The sequence below is a fragment of the Bos indicus x Bos taurus genome, chromosome X (assembly GCF_003369695.1).
Source record: "Bos indicus x Bos taurus breed Angus x Brahman F1 hybrid chromosome X, Bos_hybrid_MaternalHap_v2.0, whole genome shotgun sequence".
NCBI lineage: Eukaryota > Metazoa > Chordata > Mammalia > Artiodactyla > Bovidae > Bos > Bos indicus x Bos taurus.
In genome coordinates, this window is record NC_040105.1 from 58,807,881 (window position 1) to 58,832,478 (window position 24,598).

At 36.6% G+C, this 24,598-nt stretch overlaps 1 protein-coding gene across 1 annotated transcript in view; it reads right to left on the minus strand.

Annotated features, from left to right (window-relative positions):
• Nucleotides 1–8,793: 8,793 nt before the first annotated feature.
• The window catches only part of RP2 (RP2, ARL3 GTPase activating protein), a 46,295-nt gene continuing 30,490 nt past the window's right edge, over nucleotides 8,794–24,598 (minus strand). The window contains exons 4-5 of the mRNA XM_027533999.1: nucleotides 13,944–14,029; nucleotides 8,794–12,506 (exon numbers count right to left, since the gene is read on the minus strand). Coding sequence (XP_027389800.1) covers nucleotides 12,423–12,506; nucleotides 13,944–14,029 — 170 coding nt within the window. The 3' untranslated portion in view covers nucleotides 8,794–12,422. The remainder of the gene's footprint in view (nucleotides 12,507–13,943; nucleotides 14,030–24,598) is intronic.

The following is a 24,598-nucleotide window of genomic DNA, read 5'->3' on the forward strand; positions in this document are numbered from 1 at the left end:
GTAGATATGATTCAAGTCTATAAACAGTTGACTTAAAGTGAGGAAGATTATCCTAGATAATCTGGGTGGACCTAATTCAATCAGTTTAAGGCCTTAGGAGCTAGGGCTTCCCTGAAGAAGAAATCCTACCCATAAACAGCAGCATCAGCTTGTGCCTCAGAGCTTCAGCCTGCCCATCCTGATACCCCCATCTACAGGCTTCAGATTTTGGACTTACCTAGCCAGCCCCCAATCACCTAAGCCAATTCCTTGATTCTGTTTCTCTGGTGGAATCCTGAATGATACAACCACTGTCTTTACTTTTATGTATAAATCCAGAATCTAGAACTTTGTCTTCTCTCCTTAGATAGGATTTTTCTAGATTGGAAATTTCAAAAGGGATGAACTGTCTGATTCCAGAGGATGCTCAACTTTAGAGACTAACCATCATTTTCCATATTAGAAGTAAACTGCACCATGTGTGGCTTAGGAGAGAGTGGATCCTTTTGGAAACCATCATCTAAGTGACTTTTCAGAAGTCTCTGTATCTGACTTTCTGAAGATATAAGCACCAGGATCTTATGGCATAGACAGAAGGCCATGAAAACTGTTCCAGGCCTTCTCTACTCTAGTCAAAGCCATCCATAAATTATGCATCTCTAATGACCAGTTTTCATTCCAATCCCAAAGAAAGGCAATGCCAAAGAATGCTCAACCTACCGCAGAATTGCACTCATCTCACATGCTAGTAAAGTAATGCTCAAAATTCTCCAAGCCAGGCTTCAGCAATACATGAACCATGAACTTCCAGATGTTCAAGCTGGTTTTAGAAAAGGCAGAGGAACCAGAGATCAAATTGCCAACATCTGCTGGATCATGGAAAAAGCCAGAGAGTTCCAGAAAAACATCTATTTCTGCTTTATTGACTATGCCAAAGCCTTTGACTGTGTGGATCACAATAAACTGTGGAAAATTCTGAAAGAGATGGGAATACCAGACCACCTGACCTGCCTCTTGAGAAACCTATATGCAGGTCAGGAAGCAAAAGTTAGAACTGGACATGGAACAACAGACTGGTTCCAAATAGGAAAAGGAGTATGTCAAGGCTGTATATTGTCACCCTGCTTATTGAACTTCTATGCAGAGTACATCATGAGAAACACTGGGCTGGAAGAAGGACAAGCTGGAATCAAGATTGCCGGGAGAAATATCAATAACCTCAGATATGCAGATGACACCACCCTTATGGCAGAAAATGAAGAAGAACTAAAAAGCCTCTTGATGAAAGTGAAAGATGAGAGTGAAAAAGTTGGCTTAAAGCTCAACATTCAGAAAACGAAGATCATGGCATGTGGTCCCATCACTCGATGGGAAATAGATGGGGAAACAGTGGAAATAGTGTCAGACTTTATTTTTTGGGCTCCAAAATCACTGCAGATGGTGACTGCAGCCATGAAATTAAAAGACGCTTACTCCTTGGAAAGAAAATTATGACCAACCTAGATAGCATATTAAAAAGCAGAGACATTACTTTGCCAACAAAGGTCTGTCTAGTCAAGGCTATGATTTTTCCAGTAGTCATGTATGGATGTGAGAGTTGGACTGTGAAGAAAGCTGAGCACTGAAGAATTGATGCTTCTGAACTGTGGTGTTGGAGAAGACTCTTGAGAGTCCCATGGACTGCAAGGAGATCCAATCAGTCCATTCTGAAGGAGATCAGTCCTGGGTGTTCTTTGGAAGGAATGATGCTAAAGCTGAAACTCCAGTACTTTGGCTACCTGATGCGAAGAGTTGACTCATTGGAAAAGACTCTGATGCTGGGAGGGATTGGGGGCAGGAGGAGAAGGGGACGACAGAGGATGAGATGGCTGGATGGCATCACCAACTCGATGGACGTGAGTTTGAGTGAACTCCCTGAGATGGACAGGGAGGCTTGGCATGCTGCCATTCATGGGGTCACAAAGAGTCAGACACGACTGAGCGACTGAACTGAACTGAACTGAATGGTATACATGTTTTTTTTTGTTGTTGTTTTGTTTCTTTGAATCACAACAGCAATAATTTGGTTCCTGAAGTTCTTCAGAAATTTCTTGGGAATTTTTTTACTCCTCTGAGATATTTTACCCAAATGATCTCATTCCATTCTTTATTCCTCTGAAAAAACTTTTGGGCTATTTGGGGAAATGTTCTTAAACTTTCCCCCTCCCATTTGTTTGTGGTATATTCTAAACTATACAGATTGTAAGTTTCATGTTGCAAATACTGATAGTTGCTTACCAAATAGTCATTTTGATCTTTTGATCTTACTGTCAGAACCTCAATTTTCCAGGGAGACAATATGCGCAGTAAGAATAGGGAATACTTTCTAGAAGGTAGGATGGCCATTTGATTGAGCTCTGGCAAATGAGATATAAGTAGAAGTCCACTGAGTGAGACTTCTGGGAAAGTTAGTATTTTCCCAATGGAAAAGTACAGACTTAGCTGGCCTTTTGGCATTCCCCTTCTGTGTTATTTCTACCTAGAAAGCAGTCACATACTTAGAGGTATGAAAGACATGTTACTGGCATAACAAAAAAGTTAACATGATGGCAGAGCAGGAAGATACAACCTAGGATCTTAAACACATTTTGGAGTTGTTGGGCTGCCTAGCTGCCTAGCTTAAGACGTTGTTACATATGACTCATCATCTCAGCTCATAAAAGTTCAATGTTCTTAGGTATTTGCATTAGAGTACTAGAGGGCTTCCCTTGTAACTCAGTCGGTAAAGGATCTGCCTGTAGTGCAGGAGACCCGGGTTCGATCCCTGGGTTGGGAAGATCCCCTGGAGAAGGAAATGGCAAGCCACTCCAGTATCCTTGCCTGGAAAATCTCATGGACAGAGGAGCCTGGTGGACTGCAGTCCATGGGGTCGCAAAGAGTCCGGCACGACTGAGTGACTAACACTAACTAGAGTACTAGAGCCCCCTATACGTGTTTATATTTGTATTCATCCAACCAGTATTCTCTCTTCTTGGAAGCTTGTTCAGGCTTGTGATTTATTTTCACAAAGATCAAAGTGTTCTGATGGAATTTAAAAACAAAATGAAACACCAACCAACACCATTAGTGTTACAGGGCTAGGTTATAGTTCCCAGCTATTCATTCAAACACTAATCTAGATGGAGATGTGAAGGTGCTTTGTAGATATGGTTCAAGTCTACAATCATTGGTATTCAAATCTACAATCAGGCAGTATTTGGCTGCCTGAGGCTAACAGATGGCAGGTACAGAAGTCTTGGTGTCTGTCCGCAGTGAATTTTGTGCCATTTTAGAAAAATAAGACACAAGAAAAGTAACACTTCAGAGTTCTGCATGATTAAGAAGAGTTAACACTAGTCTAGAAATTTTACTTTATTTCACTGAGTACTCAAAATAACTGAAAAACAGGCATTATTTTCATTTTACAGAGGATAAAACTATAGACATATATGGCTTTTGGAGATCTACAAAGGTAGTATACATAGCAGAATTTAAGTCAAATCCAGATCTGATGGTTCTCAAATCCATAATTGTTCTTTGCAACTCTGATCTGACTTGTTCAAATGATCAGAGGCCAGTGGCTTACTGGAGGAGATAGAAATAAGGCCGGTCCTGAAAGAAGGGCAGAATTTGAAGCTTTGGGGTAAGGGGGTGGGCAGTAAGAATGATCAAAGTTTCCAGGCATGGAGAGGAACATAAGCAAAGATCAGTTTTCATTGATCATGACTATTCTACAGTCAGGAGATCAAACGGCTAAAGTGGAGGACTGAGCTCTTTAGACAAGTAACTGTTGACTTTTGTCAGCATCCTGTGATAGCTGCTGTGGGCTATACCAAAGTTAATTTTGTGGAAGTACCTGGCATGTAGTCGTTGCTCAGTTTTTAAAAAATGTATTTTATTGAATTATAGTTGATTTATGTTAATTTCTCTTGTATAGCAAAGTGATTCAGTTATACACACATGTATATATTCTTTTTCATATTCTTTTCCATTATGATTTATTACAGGTTATTGAACATAGTTCCCTGTGCTATACAGTAGGACCTTTATCCATAGTAGTTGTTTATCTATTCTACATATAATAGTTTGCATCTGCTAATCCCAGACTCCCAATTCATCCCTCCACTACTCCCCTCCACTTGGTTTTTTATGTTATTTTTGTTCTTTAAGAAAGTGGTCCTAGACTTGAAAATGAAAGTGTTCATCATTTGGATTACTCCAAAAGTTGACGATCTGGCTTGGGAGAGAAATTTAAGAGTTCCACAATAGGAAGTGTCACAAGATGCTGTGAGATTAATGGTAACAAAACCACCCCCAAAGGGAGATTGAGGTTGATATATACATACTAATGAGAAACTACTGTATAGCACAGGAAACTCTACTCATTGCTCTATGGTGGCGAAAATGGGAAGGAAATCTAAAAAGAGTGGGTATATGTATATGTATGGTTGATTCACTTTGCTGCACAGCAAAAACTATTGTAGAGCAACAATACTCCAATAAAAATTAATTTAGAAAACTACCCCCAAAGGCTATGCTCTTTACTATGTAGGGCAAAACCCTGCAGTGTATGGAATGCATTGGAGGAAGCAAGCAAAGATCTTAAATAGGGTTTCTAGTGAGAAGACTCATATAAAAACCATGCAGCTACATTAAGTTGATGAGTATGGGCATGAAAAGGGGAGGATGGAGAATGGAAACATTTCAACATCAGAGCTAGTTAAGAGCTACCTAGCAAAAAAACCCAAAAAACAAAAAAAAAATGTCTAGCAAGGGGTGGGTTGGGTGGGGGAAGAACATTCTACTATGACTCCAAAATGGCAATGGTATAACTGAGATAATTCTGTGTCATCAATGAAAACAAAGATGCCAGGACAGGGAGACCATCTAGGAAGGAGAAATGTGATGAGTTCAGTGTAGTATGTGGTGAGACCAGGAGAACAATTAAAATTTAACTACTGGAGTGGACATATTTGGTAGAGTTGAAGATTGAGCAATAGCAGTCAGATAAACAGCTGTCCTCAGTGGTTCTGGTTGAAGCTGTGAGAAAGGTTCATGGAGCCAAAGGAGAGGACATGGTGATCAAAGCAGAGGATTCACAACTGACCCTTGTACTGTGATGACAGCTGAGATGGAAGAGGGAAAATGAAGGTAAGAGAATAAAAAAGAAATGAGCTATCCAAAGAAACTAAGTCTCAAAGAAGTAGGAAAAATTGAATCTAGCACAGTGCCTGGCCCAAGAAGCAGCGTTCAGTGAATTCATGGATGGTGGATAACTGCATCATTATCACAGGAACCAAGGTGGGAGAAAGTTTAAAGAACAAGGCAATGATTATCAGAGAAAAATGCTACAGGGAACAAAGTGTGATCTTAAAAAATAAAAGACAACAACTATCTATGGATCTTCATGAGAAGATTTAGAGGCACTCTTCTGAAATATAAGTGGCATTGACATTCACAGCAAAAAGTGGGAGGGGCTCCCCTGGTGGTCCAGTGGTTAAGACTCCATGCTTCCACTGCAGGGAGAACACATGCCAAGGAGGGCAGAGTAATGCACAGGAATAGCAACAGAAGATGTGCCACTGACGTGATAGTTATTTGGTTCCTATTCCTTCATCAAGTTGGATTCTTCCTCAACTCTCTCAGTCACTCAGGAAACACCTTTTCTATCTGGACCTCAGATTCAGTCTAAGGTATCAAGCCAAAGGTCATCTCTTACCAGCCATCTCTGTGTACTAACTTTTTACTTTCCCTAAATTCCCTCCAATTACTTTACCAACAAAGGTCCATCTAGTCAAAGCTATGGTTTTTTCCAGTGGTCATGTATGGATTTGAGAGTTGGACTGTAAAGAAAGCTGAGCACTGAAGAATCGATGCTTTTGAACTGTGGTGTTGGAGAAGACTCTTGAGAGTCCCTTGGACTGCAAGGAGATCCAACCAGTAAATCCTAAAGGAAATCAGTCCTGGATAGTCATTGGAAGGACTGATGCTGAAGCTGAAAATCCAATACTTTGGCCACTTGATGCGAAGAACCGACTCATTGAAAAAGACCCTCATGCTGGGAAAGATTGAAGGCGGGAGAAGGGGATGACAGAGGATGAGATGGTTGGATGGCATCACTGACATGATGGACATGAGTTTGAGTAGGCTCCGGGAGTTGGTGATGGACAGGGAAGCGTGGCGTGCTGCAGTCCATGGGGTCCCAAAGTCCATGGGGACACGACTGAGGGACTGAATTCCCTCCCAAGTTAAAAAAATAGTCTTTGGCAAAAGTATTCTCGTGAATTTTACTATCTGTTTTTATTCTTTTCCTCTTTTACTCTCTAACCACCTTCTTTCTGCTTTTTACCCCCAACTCAGATCTAAAAACAGGTAATGTATTTACAAAGTTCAAAAGTCAAAGCTGTAAGGAGTCTCATTCCCACTTCTAACCTCATCCCCCTTGGTTCCTCTTGCCTCCTGTGGGCAATTTTTGATTTGCCCTTTCAGTAGTCCTTTTTGCAAAATTAAGAATATATGTGTGTGTGTGTGTGTACTTATTATCTCCCCTGTTCTTATACATAACGTAGCATAGTGGTTACACTGTTGTAGACCTTAGTTTTGTAACCTACAAGTAACATTACTCCTTATCAGTACTGCCCACTGAAGAAAAGCACACAACATAAAAGTTGTGAGTTATGTTTTATTTGAGAACCTTACTGAGAGAGGACTATAGCCGAGGAGCCAGCCACTCAGATAGCTCTAAGGAACTGTTCTGAAGAGGTGAGGGAGGGGCCAGGATATATAGGAGCTTTTGCAAAAAAAGTAGTTGAACATCGAAAGATTACTGCTAATCACAAAAAATCCAGTTACCTCCAGTTACTGATTTTAGTGCTTTTCTGTGTACGGGAAGATGAACTGGTCATTGAAATTGTTCCTTTGATAGGCATCTTAACTATCTAGACCATTATCCTGTTTTTCTCCATCTGAATTTCTCTGAGGGTCACCTTGGGGTGGGGGTTGGGGGCTGCAGTGCCTGACGGCTTAATGGTGGGCAACATTGTTGTTTACTGAGATGGCAATCCACATTTTTTGTCCACAGTACGTCAAGATGGATCTTTGGTTTTTGCTATGTGAATGTTGTTTCTCTGCCCATCTTTGATCTTCTTCCCCCACCTTTAATGCTTTACACAATCACCTTGTTTAGATTTTCTAACTGCCTGAAGGGCCATATATATTTTGAAAAATACCCACAAGTAATTTTGATAGGCCCCTCTCTTTGTAATAATGGTTAAGACACAGCCATTTAAACCCCAGCTCTACCACTTACTTGCTATGATAATGCTGGTCTTCAGGGAAAGGAAGCTCAGAGTTACTCTTCTCCTCCCCTACTTCCCTGGATAATCCTGCACGTGTTCTGTTGATGATGATGCCACTCTCATCCCTAAGCACTCTTGAGGTGGGAAGATGTCAAGAGATAAAGAGGGAGGATAACATCTGAGAGGGACTAAGTGACTTTCCCCACAAGCCCAAAGCAACTAGCTGACTGCTGTTTAACTCAGCCCCAGCATCAACAGTGCACCACTCAGGTTTATGCAACACGTTTCCTCATTAAGTGGGCTTTCCTGGTGGCTCAGCTGGTAAAGAATCTGCCTGCAATGCAGGAGACCTGGGTTCGATCCCTGGGTTGGGAAGATCCCCTGGAGAAGGAAAAGGCTATCCACTCCGGTATTTTGGTCTGGAGAATTCCATGGACTGTATAGTCCATGGGGTGGCAAAGAGTCGGACACGACTGAGTGACTTTCACTTTCATTTGTGGCATGTACCCCTACAAAATAAGCTAACAACAGCATATGTATTGCCTACCAGTGCCAACCATTTGAGTACCTACTCTGTGCCCACTTGTGAGCCTACAGTGTACTTGTTATGTATTTGTGTGCATTGATTGTATTTATTGTGTATAGCCCCCTCCTTATATTACTGACCGGAGGCTAGATAACCAAATGGAGGTCCATAAAAAGCACTGGAGAAGTGGATATATAACTGGATGGGCAAATAATTACCAGATAATGATTGAATACACTGGTTCAGTGATAGATATATTACATTTCTGAATAATAGAAATACCATGAAGCTTTTCTTATTGTTACTGGGATATGGCCTGGATGTTCTCAGAAATCTGGCTTTATTAGTTTCCAACTGCTTCTGCAATAAATTATCACACTCAGCTGGTAAATAATCCGCCTGCAATGAGGGAGACCTGGGTTTGATCCTTGCATTGGGAAGATCTGCTGGAGAAGAGATAGGCTACCCAATCCAGTATTCTTGGGCTTCCCTGTGGCTCAGCTGGTAAAGAATCCGCCTGCAAGGCAGGAGACCTGGGTTCAATCCCTGGGTTGGGAAGATCCCCTGGAGAAGGAAAAGGCAAAGGCTACCCACTCCAGTATTCTGGTCTGGAGAATTCCATGGACTGTATAGTCCATGGGGCTGCACAGAGTCAGACACGACTGAATGACTTTGACTTGACTTTGCTCATTAAATAAAACCTGAATATGAACATCAGATGAAAAGTTAAGTCAGAAACTGCTGTGCTCTTATCTGTTTACAATGCATACCACTGATGTTCTTAAAGCTCCCTAGGAGCCTCAGTGGGCAGAGACCCTGGTTACTATTTCAACACAAAACACGGGGGCAGGGAGCAGGGAGTAAACACTGTATAATGTTTTTATTCCAAAGCCAATCAAGGAGAGTATGTGAAGAGAGGAATTACAGGAAAGACTAAGATCTGATAAAGAATTAATAGAATGAAGCACTGGATTATTTCATTCAATCAGAAACATTTATTAAATGTAATAATGATCACATTACTGGACCCTAAGCGCTTCTCTTGGGGCTCAGCTGGTAAAGAATCTGCCTGCAATGTGGGAGACCTGGGTTTGATACCTGGGTTGGGAAGATCCCCTGGAGAAGGGAAAGGCTACCCACTCCAGTATTCTGGCCTGGAGAATTCCATGGACTGTAAATCCATGGGGTCACAAAGAGTAGGACACAACTGAGCAACTTTCACTGGACCCTAAGCTACTCTCTATGAATACAAAGGTTTCTAAGCCTTGATTTTAGCGCTTGAGGAGCCAATAGTCTAGGACAAAGCTTCTCCAACTTTAAGGTGTGGATGAAGTATGTTAGTCATTTAGCTGTGTTCGACTATTTGTGACTCCCTGGATTGTATCCCACCAGGCTCCTCTGTCCATGGAATTCTGCAGGCAAGAATACTAAGGTGGGTAGCCATTCCCTTCACCAGGGGGGTCATCTCCCCTCCTCAAACACTCTACCAAAAAAGAAACCCAAAACGATTTTCACAAAAAAGTTTTCATTACTAAAATTAAAATGAAATTTGACTTTTTAAGATTATACTTTTAAAGGATGAAATATTTTCTAGAATGGATTTTGAAGGAGAATCATACCCTAATTACAATATCTTCTCTTCCTATGGAAAATAGAGTTAAAAATGAGAAAAAAAATTTTAACTCAGCACAGCAAGAATTATCCAATAAGCAGGAAGTAATTTTTGCTGCTGTCTTGTACAGTTCTGTTTTTTTCCCCCAAATGCTCTAAATGTACATGTAGAAGCTTTATACATAGAAATAATAATAATAAATGTTATTTAAAAAACTCACCAATCTGAAGTTTATCTGATTTATGGGCTGGGAGAGGGAGAAGCTAGATAGAAAGGCTGGTAAATTTGGTAGTAATTTAAAAATAAGGTCTACTTGAATAAATCTGAAAGTATGTCACAATTTGCTATTTTCTCAAGTATGGAAGAAAAACATGCCTAATCTTAGTAAGTATTCAATCATAACAAAATGTATCTTTTAACAAAGGGAACATGATACTGGAAATTCCTCAGATTAAAACAAGTTTTCTACTTCCTCTGCATTTCTCCAGAGAGCTTTGTACACACAACATGGCATACAGTTCATTTCTCACTAATATAAGACAGATTAGACCACTGTATTTTACTTTTATCATTAAAAAAGTTGTGTCATGATCAAATTTTGGTACACATATGAATAAATTTATACTATAGAAGTGCTCTTCAAAAATTGGTGTTAAATTATTTTCATTTTGACAATATTTATTACAAATCACATTTTATAAACACTAGATAAATTACATACAAAAGCTAGACACAAATATATAGAAGTAAAAAGCAGTACTATTGACACAAGAGAAATAAGCTAATATAATGTCAAATATCTATAACTTAATAAAATTACTAAGTTTTCATTGCTAATACATTTGCATGAATTCAAAAGCCATTCAGAAGTAAAATGTATAATACTAATTATAATCAAGGTTTAAGGTGATAGAAACAACAACCATAGTACTACTTATTTTTTAAAATCTTTTCAAACATTCAGAAACAAGAACTGTCCTAAAAGACAAGTTAAATCTGGGTAAAAGCTCTTACCTAACTGAAGAGTATAAAATTTTAGGCTTTGGTTAATAGACACTAAAATTTAGTGGAAATTTTTAAATTAACATCTGCCTTATATGTAATATTCCTGAGTTTTTGCTAAAATACCATAGATAAAGAACTCAGTCTACAGCATTGCATAACATTGTACTATATTTTTGGAAGACAAAAAGTATTATGATTTTTAAAACTGTGAATAATGAGATTTAATAATATAATTATGATCAGAAAGAATATGCTTAATTTAGCTTACCTATGAGAAAAATTAATGCCCTCTGACCACTATTTGGCAAAGCTAATTTGTAAATTATGATCAAAATTATATTAAATCCATCACTGATTTTTATTTGCATCTTATAAAATCATTTTGATTTTAATGAGAGGTTATGTAATATAGAATGCTCTTATAAAAGACTGAAATGATATGATGCTAATACAGGTGAGGCACAGGCTAGGTGGTCAACATTACTTATTAGTTTAAAGTGAAAAGTCTTTTAATGTATTATTTCTGAACATTGGACATACAATACAGTAGTTGTAAATGAATCTGAAAATATCCACAGAGAGTTTAAACATGAAAATAAATTGTTAGTAACAATTGTAAGAGGAATTTTTGCAAGTGATTTTTTTCAGTCTTAGTTTTATCAAAATAGAATTAAATTTAAAAATAGACCTACGAAAGCTAACTTCCAATTAGCTACTCTGTATGGAGAAGGAAATGGCAACCTACTCCAGCATTCTTGCTTGGGAAATGCCATGGACGGAGGAACCTGGCAGGCTATAGTCTATGGGGTTGCAAGAGTCAGACACGACTGAGTAACTAGGCACACAGCACGTGATGCAGATGGCAGGTTCAGTCCCTTCTCACAAGATCAACCTATCAAAATCTTCTGATTACTTTCTGTTACAACAACCCTCTTAAATCAGTTTTCCCTGGGCACTGAATCAATGCACCTAAGGACTGGTCCAAGAATGTGGATTTTTAAACAAGTAGCTCCCTCCTGCCCCCTGGTAAATTATTACGTTCAGGTTGATTTGGAAAATAATGCTTTAAAGCAACCAAAATAATTTTTACCAGACTTGAACATTGATTGATAGGAATTTATCTAGCTTCTTAACAATCTGCATAACTCATCAAGATGCTTAAGTATTCTTACCTAAAAATGCTGCAAGGTTTTGTTTTAATTCTAATAGCTCATAAGAGTTGATAAAACGGTAATCACCTTTGTGAACTGCTGGTGATTGGGCTTCTATAGTTTCATTATTCCATATACCTTTTCCTACCAGGAAGCAGAAGAGTCATTTAACAGTTTTATTCAAAAAATAAACAATGTGGAATATATTCAAATAAGCATACTACTCACAACTGTTTAAAGTAGTCTTTAAACAGTTATACCAACATGAGCTACTTGCAAAACTGGTTATCAAATACCTATTAATTAAAAAATTGAATTTACAAAGTATTAGGTCAACTCTGTACACAAAATCTCATTTTCCATATTATGGAACTAGGAAGCAAATATTTAACTGGATATGTATACAAGAAAAATGTACACAGGTTCATTTTAACTGATCAGCTAGTAAGGAATCCTTCTAAATTAAAAAAGAAAATGGAAGATATTCTCAAACAAGTATTATAGAGTACTGAGTAAAGTGTAAATTAGAGATTTGAAAGAATGTTTAATTAGGATTAAAATAATGAACTGCTAGTCACTTCTGTTTTCTAATAACAGTATCATATGCAGAGAAAACCTACAAGCTCACTGAACTGGGTTAAATGGTTTTTAAGCTGATTAAAACTACTTAATTTAAAATGAACTCTTTCCGAATCTCACATAAATGATGCAGTATTCAACAATTTATTTAAAAAATGACTTTAACAATTTTAGCATCAGTTTAAAAAAAAACCCATTGCTAACACACAAATTGAAAAGGGCTTAATACGAAGCCCTTGGTTCCTCATTGCACTTCATATTCCCATCTGTATATCAGCAAAATTGTAGAAGCTGTCTACATCTCCAGGTGCCGTCTCCTTGCTTTCTGATACAAATATCTATGTTAAATGTAAGAGAAAAAAATAACATATTAGTAATCCCCAAATTCCAAAGCCCACATCCTCCACAAAACAGTCAAAAGCTTGCTATTTAAAAGAAATTCTGGATTTTCTGTAGAATTCATGCAGTATAGTTTCAATTAGCTATGATGTAAATACAGCTCTTTTAAAAGCATTTATGATATAATTAAAGTCTTTGCTTTATAATGCTTTGGTTTTATTTTACTACTCTTGGAATTTCAGTTTTTAAAACATGTAAACCAATATTATGAAAGCTACTGAATAAAGAGATTTATGTAAAGAACTCTTAATTTCTTCTATTTTCTAATAAGAATCTCAATAGACCAAGAAGCAAAATTTGAGATTATTTTTTTCAAAGCTGCTAAAGATATTTTACTAATTTTAAATTAACTATTTTCCAAACATCAACAAAGCAGTACTCAATAGAACCCTTCAAAAACAGTTTTTTATAAATGTCTGCCAGAAATCAGAGGAGACCTGAGTTCTATTTATCTTTATCATAACTAGCTGAATGATGCTGACAATTTAATCAACCTCTCTGGGCTCCATTTCCACATCTGTAAAATGAGAAAGTTGGATTAGATAATCTATAACTTATTCAGATCTAAAAGCTCCAAATCATATAAACATTTTCTCTCTGTTTCCTTTTCCATTCAATCTGATTATATTTGCCCTCTCCCTAAGTACTTGTGCAATGATCAAATGAGACAAAAGACAAAGTACTTCAAATTATGCAAATTCAAAGGCCCATAAGCTAAATCAGACTACAAAACCAAACATTTCCTCTCAGATATTTATAAAAAAAGTTACATATACTCATTTAATCCTCTTATATGTTTGTTTCTAAGCTATATTAAGTAAAAATTTGAAATTCTTAGACTCATCAACATCTACATGTAATGATTTCTAGATATAGCTCAAGTTTTGATGAAGTATTACTGAAGCAAATAAAAGTGAACACTGAGCAATAGGCTTGTCCATTTAAAGTATACAATCTTAGAAATGTAACATTTTCAGCATATCACTATTTTTATTTATTTGCCACACTGTGCGGCTTGTGAGGCCTTAGTTCCCTGACCAGGGATGAAACCTATGCTGCCTACACTGGGAGCACAGATTCTTAACCATTGGACTGCCAGGGAAGTCCCAACATATCACTATTTTTTAAAAAGGAAGAGACATTTGGTGAGACATTTGACTTTAGAAACACGTATGATTGAGATTTTTAACACGTAGACACTTTGTGAATTTTTAAGCTATTAAAATTTCAGTTTGGCAAGGAAAAACCAAAGCTTAGTTCTCGATTGTTTACCAAAAGTTTTAAAAATCATGATGTGCTAAAAGTACTATTTAATTGTAATGAAAAGAGAAGGAAATGAAAGGTTCGACTGAAATATAGTCAATAGTATCTTGTACCTTGGTCCCTTTGAATGTCTCGTTGACAATAAGTTGACATCCTTCCACAGCGCCATCTCCATTGAACTCCAAGGCAATAACAGGACCTATAAGCAAACCCAGGAAGTGTTGTCTTATCATGAACACAAATCTATTCTCAAATTAATCTTCTTATTCTTCCTTGAAAAATCTACAGCCTTTTCTTTGGGGGTAAGAGAAAAGAAAGAAGAGAGTAGATAGATAGGACACATCACTTCAGCTACTTTTACTCTAATCATAAAACAAATTAACATAGAGTTTCATCACATGACAAGTAGCTTCAGTGCCATTACAGGTCTAGTGTCACATTTTTAAGTGTTGTAAATAGTCTGGCTTTTCTGGTTTTCATTCTTCTATGAAAACCATAAAAAGTCCACCCATTTAGCAGTACAAAAAAATAGCTGATAAAATGACAAATAAGATCAAAAGCTATTCAAGTCATTTTGCCAGGCAGCCAGGCTTTCTTCCAACTCTCCTACTTACAGCCAAGTTTTGGGCCACCAATAATGAAGCTAAGCCAAGTAGGAATTGAGGCCAGGTACCAAAAGTCATGATCATCTGAAAGTGTTTTCTTGAATGTACCATAAAACTATATTCTAGAACCAAAGAACAAATTTTATTTTTTAATTCTCTGGATAGAATATTTGTGCCTCCTTTTCCATACTTACTTTGATTACTTTTAAACCACCTGTACTTGAAATTCTGGTGTAAAGATTAGTGATTCAGTTTGGGCGGGGATCTAAATGTAGCACTGGCACTACTGGTGTCAAGTTATTGGCAAACATGGCCATAAGTCAGCCAAACAAAACAAGCCTTTCAAGTCAATTCAATTTTTTCAGTTATATTCCTAATAGATTTGCTCTTTATCTCCCAGTAATGTAGAAGTTCTGACCTCCAGGAAATTACAAATTTCTTGAAAAAAAGACATAAATCTATTAAACCATATGGAACAAGGGAGAATAATGAAGTATTAAGGAATGAAATACTAAAATGAATGTAGACATGTGCCTCAGAACAAGGCACAAGAATGAGAGAAAAGGGCTTGTGATTTAATACAGACAACAAATACAGAAAAGACAGGCTATGTCACAGTCAACTCTACAATTAGATACAGTGAACAAGTTTGACTTTTGGCAGCATCACAGTATGTAGATTAAGATAGGTGCTGAGTAAAGAAGATAACTGAGGAATATTTTCTCAGAAAAAAAAAAGGATGAGTCTATGTCTGAGGCAAGAAATGAGTAAGATCAACCTGGAATATCTTGTTGAGCCAAAAAACAATCAGGCTATCAAAGACCAATAGGGTTTTATCAAAAGGATATAGGAGCCAGCTTGAATAGGCTACTAATGGCCAAAGATGATACATAGTGAGATCAGAAGGAATAATGATGGCAATTTATTAAAACATACTGAATACATAAAGTCATGAGCTCATAATAACATTCAAAAAAGACACAAACAAACAAAATTCATTGGACACCACTGAAGGTTGCTAGGGCACCAACTTTTTACTCTGAAAATTGATGTTTAATGATTTTTCCTTTATTTACTTTGCATTTCTGATATGAAGCATATTTCAAGTTAGTCAAATATCTCAGTGTATAAGAAGTTCTGTTAATATCCATTAATAAATGCAGAGGTAGTGACACAATTAGAAAATGATCATTTTGAAACTGTTAATAAAATAACTGGATCAGGCAACAATCATCAATGGCTTTAGTATCCCACAGGGAAGACTGACTGGAAACTACAATAAAAAGATTGTCACCACCTGAGCCTAAGAATCTTAGCATCACTAGAAGTACAACAATCAAACATTATGTGCCTTCTCATTACAGAAAAGAGTACAACCTGTGAAATATTCTTACCCTCCACCCCCCAAAAAACTCCTTAAACCTGAGTGTAAACAAGGCTTTGATTTAACTTTTAATCCACAAGAACTACAGAAGGACAAATTAAACAAACCCATGCATACTATGGGACAATTGACCAGGTTTCTTTTACAAGACAAAGGCATGAAACAAACAGGGGACGGGGAACACCTGTTTCTGGTTAAGAGTGATATAAGATACAAAACAACCATATCCAGTGAGTAAGGAGGCCAATTTTAGATCTGGATCAAATTAATCATAAAAATATATAAAGAACGTTTTTAGACAATTAGGGAAATTTGAATATGGACTAGTCAGTAGATATTAAGAAATTGTTAATCGTGTTGGATGTGATAATACATACCACTTAGGAGAACATTTGTGTAGTATATAAATTATATCTTTATTTAAAAAGAAAACAGTCATTTTTAACTTCATTTTGTTTAGGACACACATACTGAAATATTTAGGGATGAAATGACAGGACATATCAAAACTTGATTAAAATACTTCAGCAGAAAAGAATATAGATTATTTTTAAAAGTATGGCAAAAAGTTGATAAAACTGGGGTATGGGTACACATGGAATCATTGGAAGCTACTTTAGAGTAGAGATAGTACATATAGAAGTTTGCAAAAAAAAGTTTAAAAATACATTTTAAACTGAATAAATATTGAACTAAAAAGAAAAAAGTTGATAATGTAGGGTTTCCAGTTTTGCAGAGAATGGAAAGTTTTAATTAGGATAGAATGGAATATGCTTTTATTCAGGATCACTAAAAGATACATATATATATAGATACATATATACACACATATATTATATATATATAAATATTATATGTATAATATATATACACACTATATATATATAAAGTCAGACATTTATTACTGAAAGTTCCTGTATTCTACAAAGACAATAAAATCTAGAATTTGGAAATACAGTTTTGGTAGAATTACCCAAGTATGTAACTTGGTTGCTATCCTTTGAATAGAACATTAAGAACTTCTGATAAGTGACTTAATTTGCCAACAAAGAAACATTAACCAAAAAGGCGGATAAGTGTATCAATTTTGATTAACATGTGTGCATTACCCTAGATTTAAAAAAACTACACCACCAACAATGCCGTTTTTAAGCAGTTCTAGTCATCTCTGGAGAAGGCAATGGCACCCCACTCCAGTACTCTTGCCTGGAAAATCCCATGGACAGAGGAGCCTGGTAGGCTGCAGCCCATGGGGTCGCTAAGAGTCGGACACGACTAAGCAACTTCACTTTCACTTTTCACTTTCATGCATTGGAGAAGGAAATGGCAACCTACTCCAGTGTTCTTGCCTGGAGAATCCCAGGGATGGGGGAGCCTGGTGGGCTACCGTCTATGGGGTTGCACAGAGTCCGACACGACTGAAGCGACTTAGCAGCAGCAGCAGTCATCTCTAGTCATCTAATGACGAGGACTACAATGACTTCAAAGTGATTACTTCAAGTGATTATTTCAAACTGAATTATGAGGTCAAGAAGATCACTGGTCATGTTTTTAGTGTTTTAATGTGACTGTCTTATCAAATAGCTTGCAGTAGCTTTAAATCTAAATATTTGAACTGTCATGAAAAAAATGTGAGACTCTGAAGTAAACAAAAATGATTTCTGGATATCCTATCTAATGAACTCTATGTTATTTAACATGACCTTGGAACAAGCCATTATCACGTTTCAGTTAGATTACAGCAACAGCCTCCCAGCTGGTCTCTCCGTTTTTCTCTTAGAGTAACCAGAATGATAAAAGCTACATTTTAAAGGGACCATGGCATTCCTATGCTCTAAAACCTCCAGTAAAATATGTCTATACTTTTCTTATTTTTAATTGTTCTAAAAATAATGGACAGTTTAGGGAGCAGTTGTCTCAGGATTACCTGAGATGCTGTCTCCCAGGCTTGAACTCCTAAAATTTTCCACCCAAATAAAACACAACTCTTAACATTTAGGTTGTGGATATATTTTTCTAGTTGGCACTTAAGGCTCCAAAATCACTGCAGATGGTGACTGTAGCTATGAAATTAAAAGACGCTTGCTCCTTGGAAGAAAAGCTATGACCAACCTAGATAGCATATTAAAAAGCAGAGACATTACTTTGCCAACAAAGGTCCATCTAGTCAAAGCTACGATTTTTCCACTAGTTATGTATGGATGTGAGAATTGGGCTATAAAGAAAACTGAGCCCTGAAAAATTGATGCTTTTGAACCATGGTGTTGGAGAAGACTATTGAGAGTGCCTTGGACTTCAGGGAGATCCAACCAGTCCATCCTAAAGGCAATCAGTCCTGAATATTCATTGGAAGGATTGATGTTGAGCTGAAACTCCAATACTTTGGCCACCTGATGCGAAGAACTGATTCATTTGAAAAGGCCCTGATGCTGGGAAAGATTGAAGGCAGGAAGAGAAGGGGACGACAGAGGATGAGATGGTTGGATGGCGTCACTGGCTCAATGGACATGAGTTCGAGTAGGCTCCAGGAGTTAGTGATGGACAGAAAGGCCTGGTGTGCTGCAGTCCATGGGGTCTGAAAGAGTTGGATATGACTGAGCAACTAAAACGAACTGAACTGAACGGAACTAAATTTCTTTGCATTGTTCATTTAAGAAGGGCTTGTTATCTCTCCTTGGTGTTCTCTGAAAGTCTGCCTTCAGTTGGGTATATCTTTCCCTTTCTCCTTTGTCTATAGCTTCTCTTCTTTCCTCAGCTATTTGTATAGTCTCCTCAGACAACTCTTTAAAAAACGTCGTCACCAAAGACAAAGACTGAAACGCTGTTCAGATTGAGGGAGAGCCATGACCACTAAATGCTACACATAATCCTGGAACAAATGAAAAAATAAAATTTCCCTCTGCAAATAATAATAAAAAATAAATAAATAAAATAAAATATTTAAAAAAATTTATTTATTTACTTGGCTGCTCTGGGTCTTAGTTGCAGCATGTGAACTCTAAATTGTGGCACATAGATCTCATTCCCTGCCCAGGAATCAAACCCAGGCCCCCTACATTGGGAGTGTGGAATCTTGGCCACTGGGCCACCAGGGAAGTCCCTTGTTGACACTTAAGGTTCCAATTCTCACCAATATGGATCAATTTGTACCACAGAAGGACAATGAATGTGAAAAAGAAGAACTGCAGAAGAAACTTGGTTTTATCCTACACATAGGGTAGGGTAATAGCTTAATACTCAACAACAGAATTAAGACAGAACTCTAAACAGAAATTTAGAGCTATTTCTTTGTAAAGCTGCTCCTCACTGTTATTTCCTATAAAACCCATCTGCCTACACCCAGAGAAACTGATCTTATTCCTTTCAATTGAAGGATACCATCAGGTTTTCCTGGTATCACTTTTCTTGAAACTTAAGTCTGCAACTGTCTCAAGGCAGAATGCCAAGATCATCAGGGGACTCAATTTGTCTCTCTCTACTTAGGAAAACACATTCTAAAAAGGATTCTGAAAATGACATTTTACATTTATTTCAATAATTTGAAAATTATTTCAGAAAAGATGTACAGAGAGCTTACTATAAATTGTTAATTTCATTTTTTATAAAGAAAGATTATAGTTAGGAGTGCATGGTAACTGTTAAAGAATTTTTTTCCAAAGTTAAAAAAGAATATTTGACTAATAGTCTTTGAGAAGAATAGTTCATATATCACACTGATTCCCTCTTTTATTGAGAAGCTCTCTTGAAGTCATGTAAGAATCTGTGAAAGAGAAATAAGGCATAATTCAGGGAGAAGGGAGGGAAGAGAAGGGCAGTAAAAAAGAAAGAAGAGGAACAAAACAGAGAAAACCAGTAGGAAATGCTGGCAACTGTGGAGAAGGAGGAATAGTGAGGGGGAAAAGGAGAAAAGAAGAGAAGAGGAGTAAGAAGAAGAAGAAATGGAGGAAACAATGCTACTTCATTTCTAAGATTGTGAATAAGGCTTGTCCAGAACTTTCATTACACTTGTGTTGAAGCTTGTATTATCAAAAAAGGAGAAAATCATTTATTCTCATGCATAAATGACATGAGAAACAAACAAATAGTAAATGAAAATATTTAGAAATAACCATGGTAAAAAGTTTAAAACAGTAGGATGACTATAAAAAAGAAAAATAAAAACTTTTTCTTCCATAGCTTTCTTTAAAACTGAAATAAAGGGCCTCCCTGGTGGTCCAGTCGTTAAGAATCTGTCTTGCAACCATGCAGAGGACACCAGTTTGATTCCTGGACCAGGAAGATCCCACATGCCGCAAGGCAACTGAGCTCGTGTGCCTAGTGTATGTGCTCTGCAACAAGAGAAACCCCTGCAATGAGAAGTCCTGACGCTGCAACTAGAGAGTAGCCCCCGCTCACCAGAACTGGAGAAAGCCCTTGTGTAGCAACAAAGACGTAGTGCAGCCAAAAATAAATAAATATTTTTTAAAACTTAAAAAAATGAAATAAAGAGTATAGTTATTCAACACTGAGATCACACTCTTAAGTACCTCCATTTTTTCCCACTGAAGGATATTTTACATATTCCTTTTATTTTACGTTTCTCTAATAATGAAGGATGTTGAGTTCCTCACTTACTTGTACTGTGAATGCTTCATATCCACTGCTTCTTTTTATTGGACTTTTGGATTCTCTTTGCTGATTAGCAGTGTATATAAGTCATAGAAATAAGGCCTTTATATGTGATATTATGTACAAACGATCAAAACATATCTAGAATTTGTTCCCTTCTCTCCACCTCTTCCCATGATAATGGACTTACTGGACAATATTTCTCTCCTGAGTGACTACAATAATCTTGCAACCTTATTTCTTGTTTCTGCTGAAAAGATATTAGATGCCCAGAAGTGTTTCTGTGGTTAGGGGATTAACAGCAGACAACTCTTGTAGAGGGACAACTTCTGATAAATTGAATGTGTTCTTGAATGTCTATTAAAATCCTTGAGAAAAAGAAAAAAATAACTGACAGTTTAATAATGTAAACAATGCATTAGGTGTTTGTAGCATATATAATGGAGAAGGCAATGGCAACCCACTCCAGTACTCTTGCCTGGAAAATCCCATGGGCGGAGGAGCCTGGTAGGCTACAGTCCATGGGATTGCAAAGAGTCGGACACTACTGAAGCGACTTAGCAGCAACAGCAGCAGCAGCGGCATATATAATAGTAAAACATATAGCAATGACACAAGGATAGGAAGGAAGATTTGAGAATATGATGTTATTAGGTCCTTATAAACTACAAGCCATGTGGTACAGTACTATTATAAAGTGAAAGTGAAAGTCACTCAGTCGTGTCTGACTCTTTGTGATCCCATGGACTATACAGTCCATGGAATTCTCCAGGCCAGAATACTGGGGTGAGTAGCCTTTCCCTTCTCCAGGGGATCTTCCCAACCCAGGGATCAAACCCAGGTCTCCCGTATTGCAGGTGGATTCTTTCAGCTGAGTCACAAGGGAAGCCCAAGAATACTGGATAAATTATTTAAATATGTATACTGTAAAACCAAAGGTGACCATTAAAGAAGACTTAGGAAAAGAAGTATAAATAAATCAATCAATAGGTTTTATTAAAAAATACCCAATTTAACAGAAAAAGAGTTAACAAAAAAACAAAGAACAAGTGGAACAGAAAGCAGCTAGCAAGATGTAGATGTTAATCCAACTATAACAATCTCTTTCAATATGAATGGTGTAAACACAGCAGTTAAAAGACAGAGACTGTCAGATTGGATTGAAAAGCAAGAACAAACTATACGCTGTCTACAAAAAATTCATTTTAGATACACAGATTTTGATAGTTAAAAGAAAATGGATAAAAATATATGATGAGCAAACAAAAGCTGCAGTAGATGTATTTCAGACGAAGCAGATTTCAGAACAAGGAAGATTATCAGAGACAAAGAGGGACATTACATAATGATAAAGGATTCTTTAAGAAGACGTAATTCTAGATGTGTATGCACCTAAAAACAGAGTTTCAAAATTCATAAGGCAAAATCTGATAGGATTTGAAAAAAGAAATAGACAAATGCACAATTATAGTTGAAGACTTTGACACTCTTCTCTCTTTAATTTATAGAACAAATAAGCAGAAAATCAGTAAGGATACAGATGACCTGAATAGCACCATTAACCAAACCAATCTAGTGGACATTTACATAACATTTCATGAAACGAAAGCAGATTATACATTCTTCTCACATGCACACAGACTAGGAAGAACCTTAACTTTTTAAAGAAAATAGAAATCATACAACGTGCATTTTCAGACCATAAGATCATTAATCTAGAAATCAGTAATAGCAACATATCTGGACAATCTCTCAAATATTTGGAAAATAAACATTATACTTCTAAATAATCCATGGATCAAATGGAAAGTCTCAAGGGAAACTACTACATCAGGGGTCAGCACACATTTTCTGTAAAGTGCCAGATGGGAAACATTTTAGGCTTAGTGTCTAAATACAATGTTTGCCACAACTAATCATCTCTGCAGCAGAGATGTAGCAGCAAAACCTAATAAATAAACAAGTGTGGTTGTGCTCTGATAAAACTTCATTTACAAAATATACAGTAGGCCATACTTTGCCAAACCCTGAGTTAAATGAAAATAAATCATATCAAAATTGGCAGGATGCAACTACAGCAGCACTTAAAGGAAAATTTCTAACACAAAATACATATACAGTCAATCTTCATTATTTGCAGGTTCCTTATTTGCTAATTGCTTACTTGGTAAAATTTATTTTACCAAACAGGCAAAATATTTTACCTAATATCAATACTTGCACTTTTTTCATGGTCATTCATGGACATATACAAAGTGGCAAAAAATATGAGCTGCCTCACATCCATGCTCCAAGGTAAATTTGAACAAAGTGATGCTCTGCCTTCTTGTTTAACCATTCATTCTGTAAACAACTGGCTTTTTCACAGTCCATTTAGTACCACATTTTTATACATTTTGTTGGTAATATTGGTATTTAAAATGGCCTTCAAATGTAGTGCTCAAGTACGGTCTAATGTTCTTAAGCTTAGGAAATCTGTGAAGTGCCTTACAGAGAAAATATCTGTTATTAACAGATAAGCTTCATTCAGGTACAAGTTATAGTGCTGTTGGCTGTGAGTTCAATGTTAATGAATCAAAAAAATATACTAAATGAGGGTTTTAAACAGAAACACACATACAACAAGGTTATACTGATTGGTTGAAAGAAATGCTGTGACCAGAGACTTACAGGAACCTAGCCCTACATTTCTCCTAGGAGTAGCAGTACAGTACTCACTGATTCAATATTCACAGCAACTTTATAGAACATATTTACTGTGAATAACGAGAATTACTCTATTAGAAAAGATGAAACCAGTAATGCAAACTAAAACCTTAAGAAACTAGAGAAAGAAGAGCAAATCAAACCTAAAGCAAATAAAAAGTAAATAAGCATTGAGCAGAAACCAATGAAACTTAAAAGAGAAATAGAGAAAATCAATAAAACAAGGAGTTCTTTCTTTGAAATTATCAACGAAAGTGATAAACTCTATCAAGGCCAATGGAGAGGGAGAAGCCTCAAATCACCAATAGGAGTATAAGGACATCGCTACTGATTCTGCATACATTAATAAGAATAAGGAAATACTATAAATTCTACACCTATATATTTGATAACTCAGATGAAATGAAATAATTCCCCCAAAGACAAAAACTATCAAAACTCACCCAAGATGAAAAATATATCTTGAAGAGCTCTATATGTAATATATAAATAAATTAATTAAATGTATAGCTACAAATCTTCCCCTCAAGTCTTCAGGCCCAGATGGTTTTGCTGGCAAATTCGACCAGACATTTAAGGAAAAAAATGATACTAATTCTCTATAATCTCTCCAAGATGACAGAAGATGAAGGATACTTCTCAAATCATTTTATGAGGCCAGCATTACCCTAATATCAAAGCAAGACAAAGATACTACAAGAAAAGAAAATGACAGACACAATATGCTTCATGAACAAAAATGTAAAAATTCTCAATTAGCAAATTGGATCCAGCAATATATGAAAGGGATAAAACATCATGATCAAGGGCATACATCTCAGGAATATACGGCTGGTAAGACATTCAAAATTAACAAAAGTCACTGACCAGATTAAATGACTCAATAATTTTAAAAAAATATGGTCATTTCAATAAATGCAGAAAAAGAATTTAGCAAAATTCAATATCCATGCGTGATAAAAACTTAACAAACCAGGAATAGAATGAAACTCCCTCAGTCTAATAAAAGGTATATATGAAAAAAATCTGTAACTAACATCATTCCTAATGGTGAGACTGAACACATTTTATCCTGAGATCAGAAACATGGCAGAGATGTCCTCTTTTCACTAGTTTACACAACAAGACCTAGCCAACACAATAATGCCAAAAAAGGAAATAAAAGGCATGTCAAAGAGACAGAGGAATTAACCTAAAAGAGCTCCCAAAGAGTAAAATTGGAACAATTTGACAGTATTGGACTATAACCCAAAGAATAAAATACATATCTGTGAGTCCCTACTGACAGACATAAATGACTGAATAAATAAATGGGAGAGAAGGGACAAATCTTTCATATAGAATTCCAAATAATGTATGTAGATACTCCTCTCTCTAGGAGGTGATGCTTAATTCCTTCTTCTTGAGTGTAGACTGTTCTTAGAGATTCAAATTCCAAAAAAAAATAGAAAGAACTTCCAAAGAG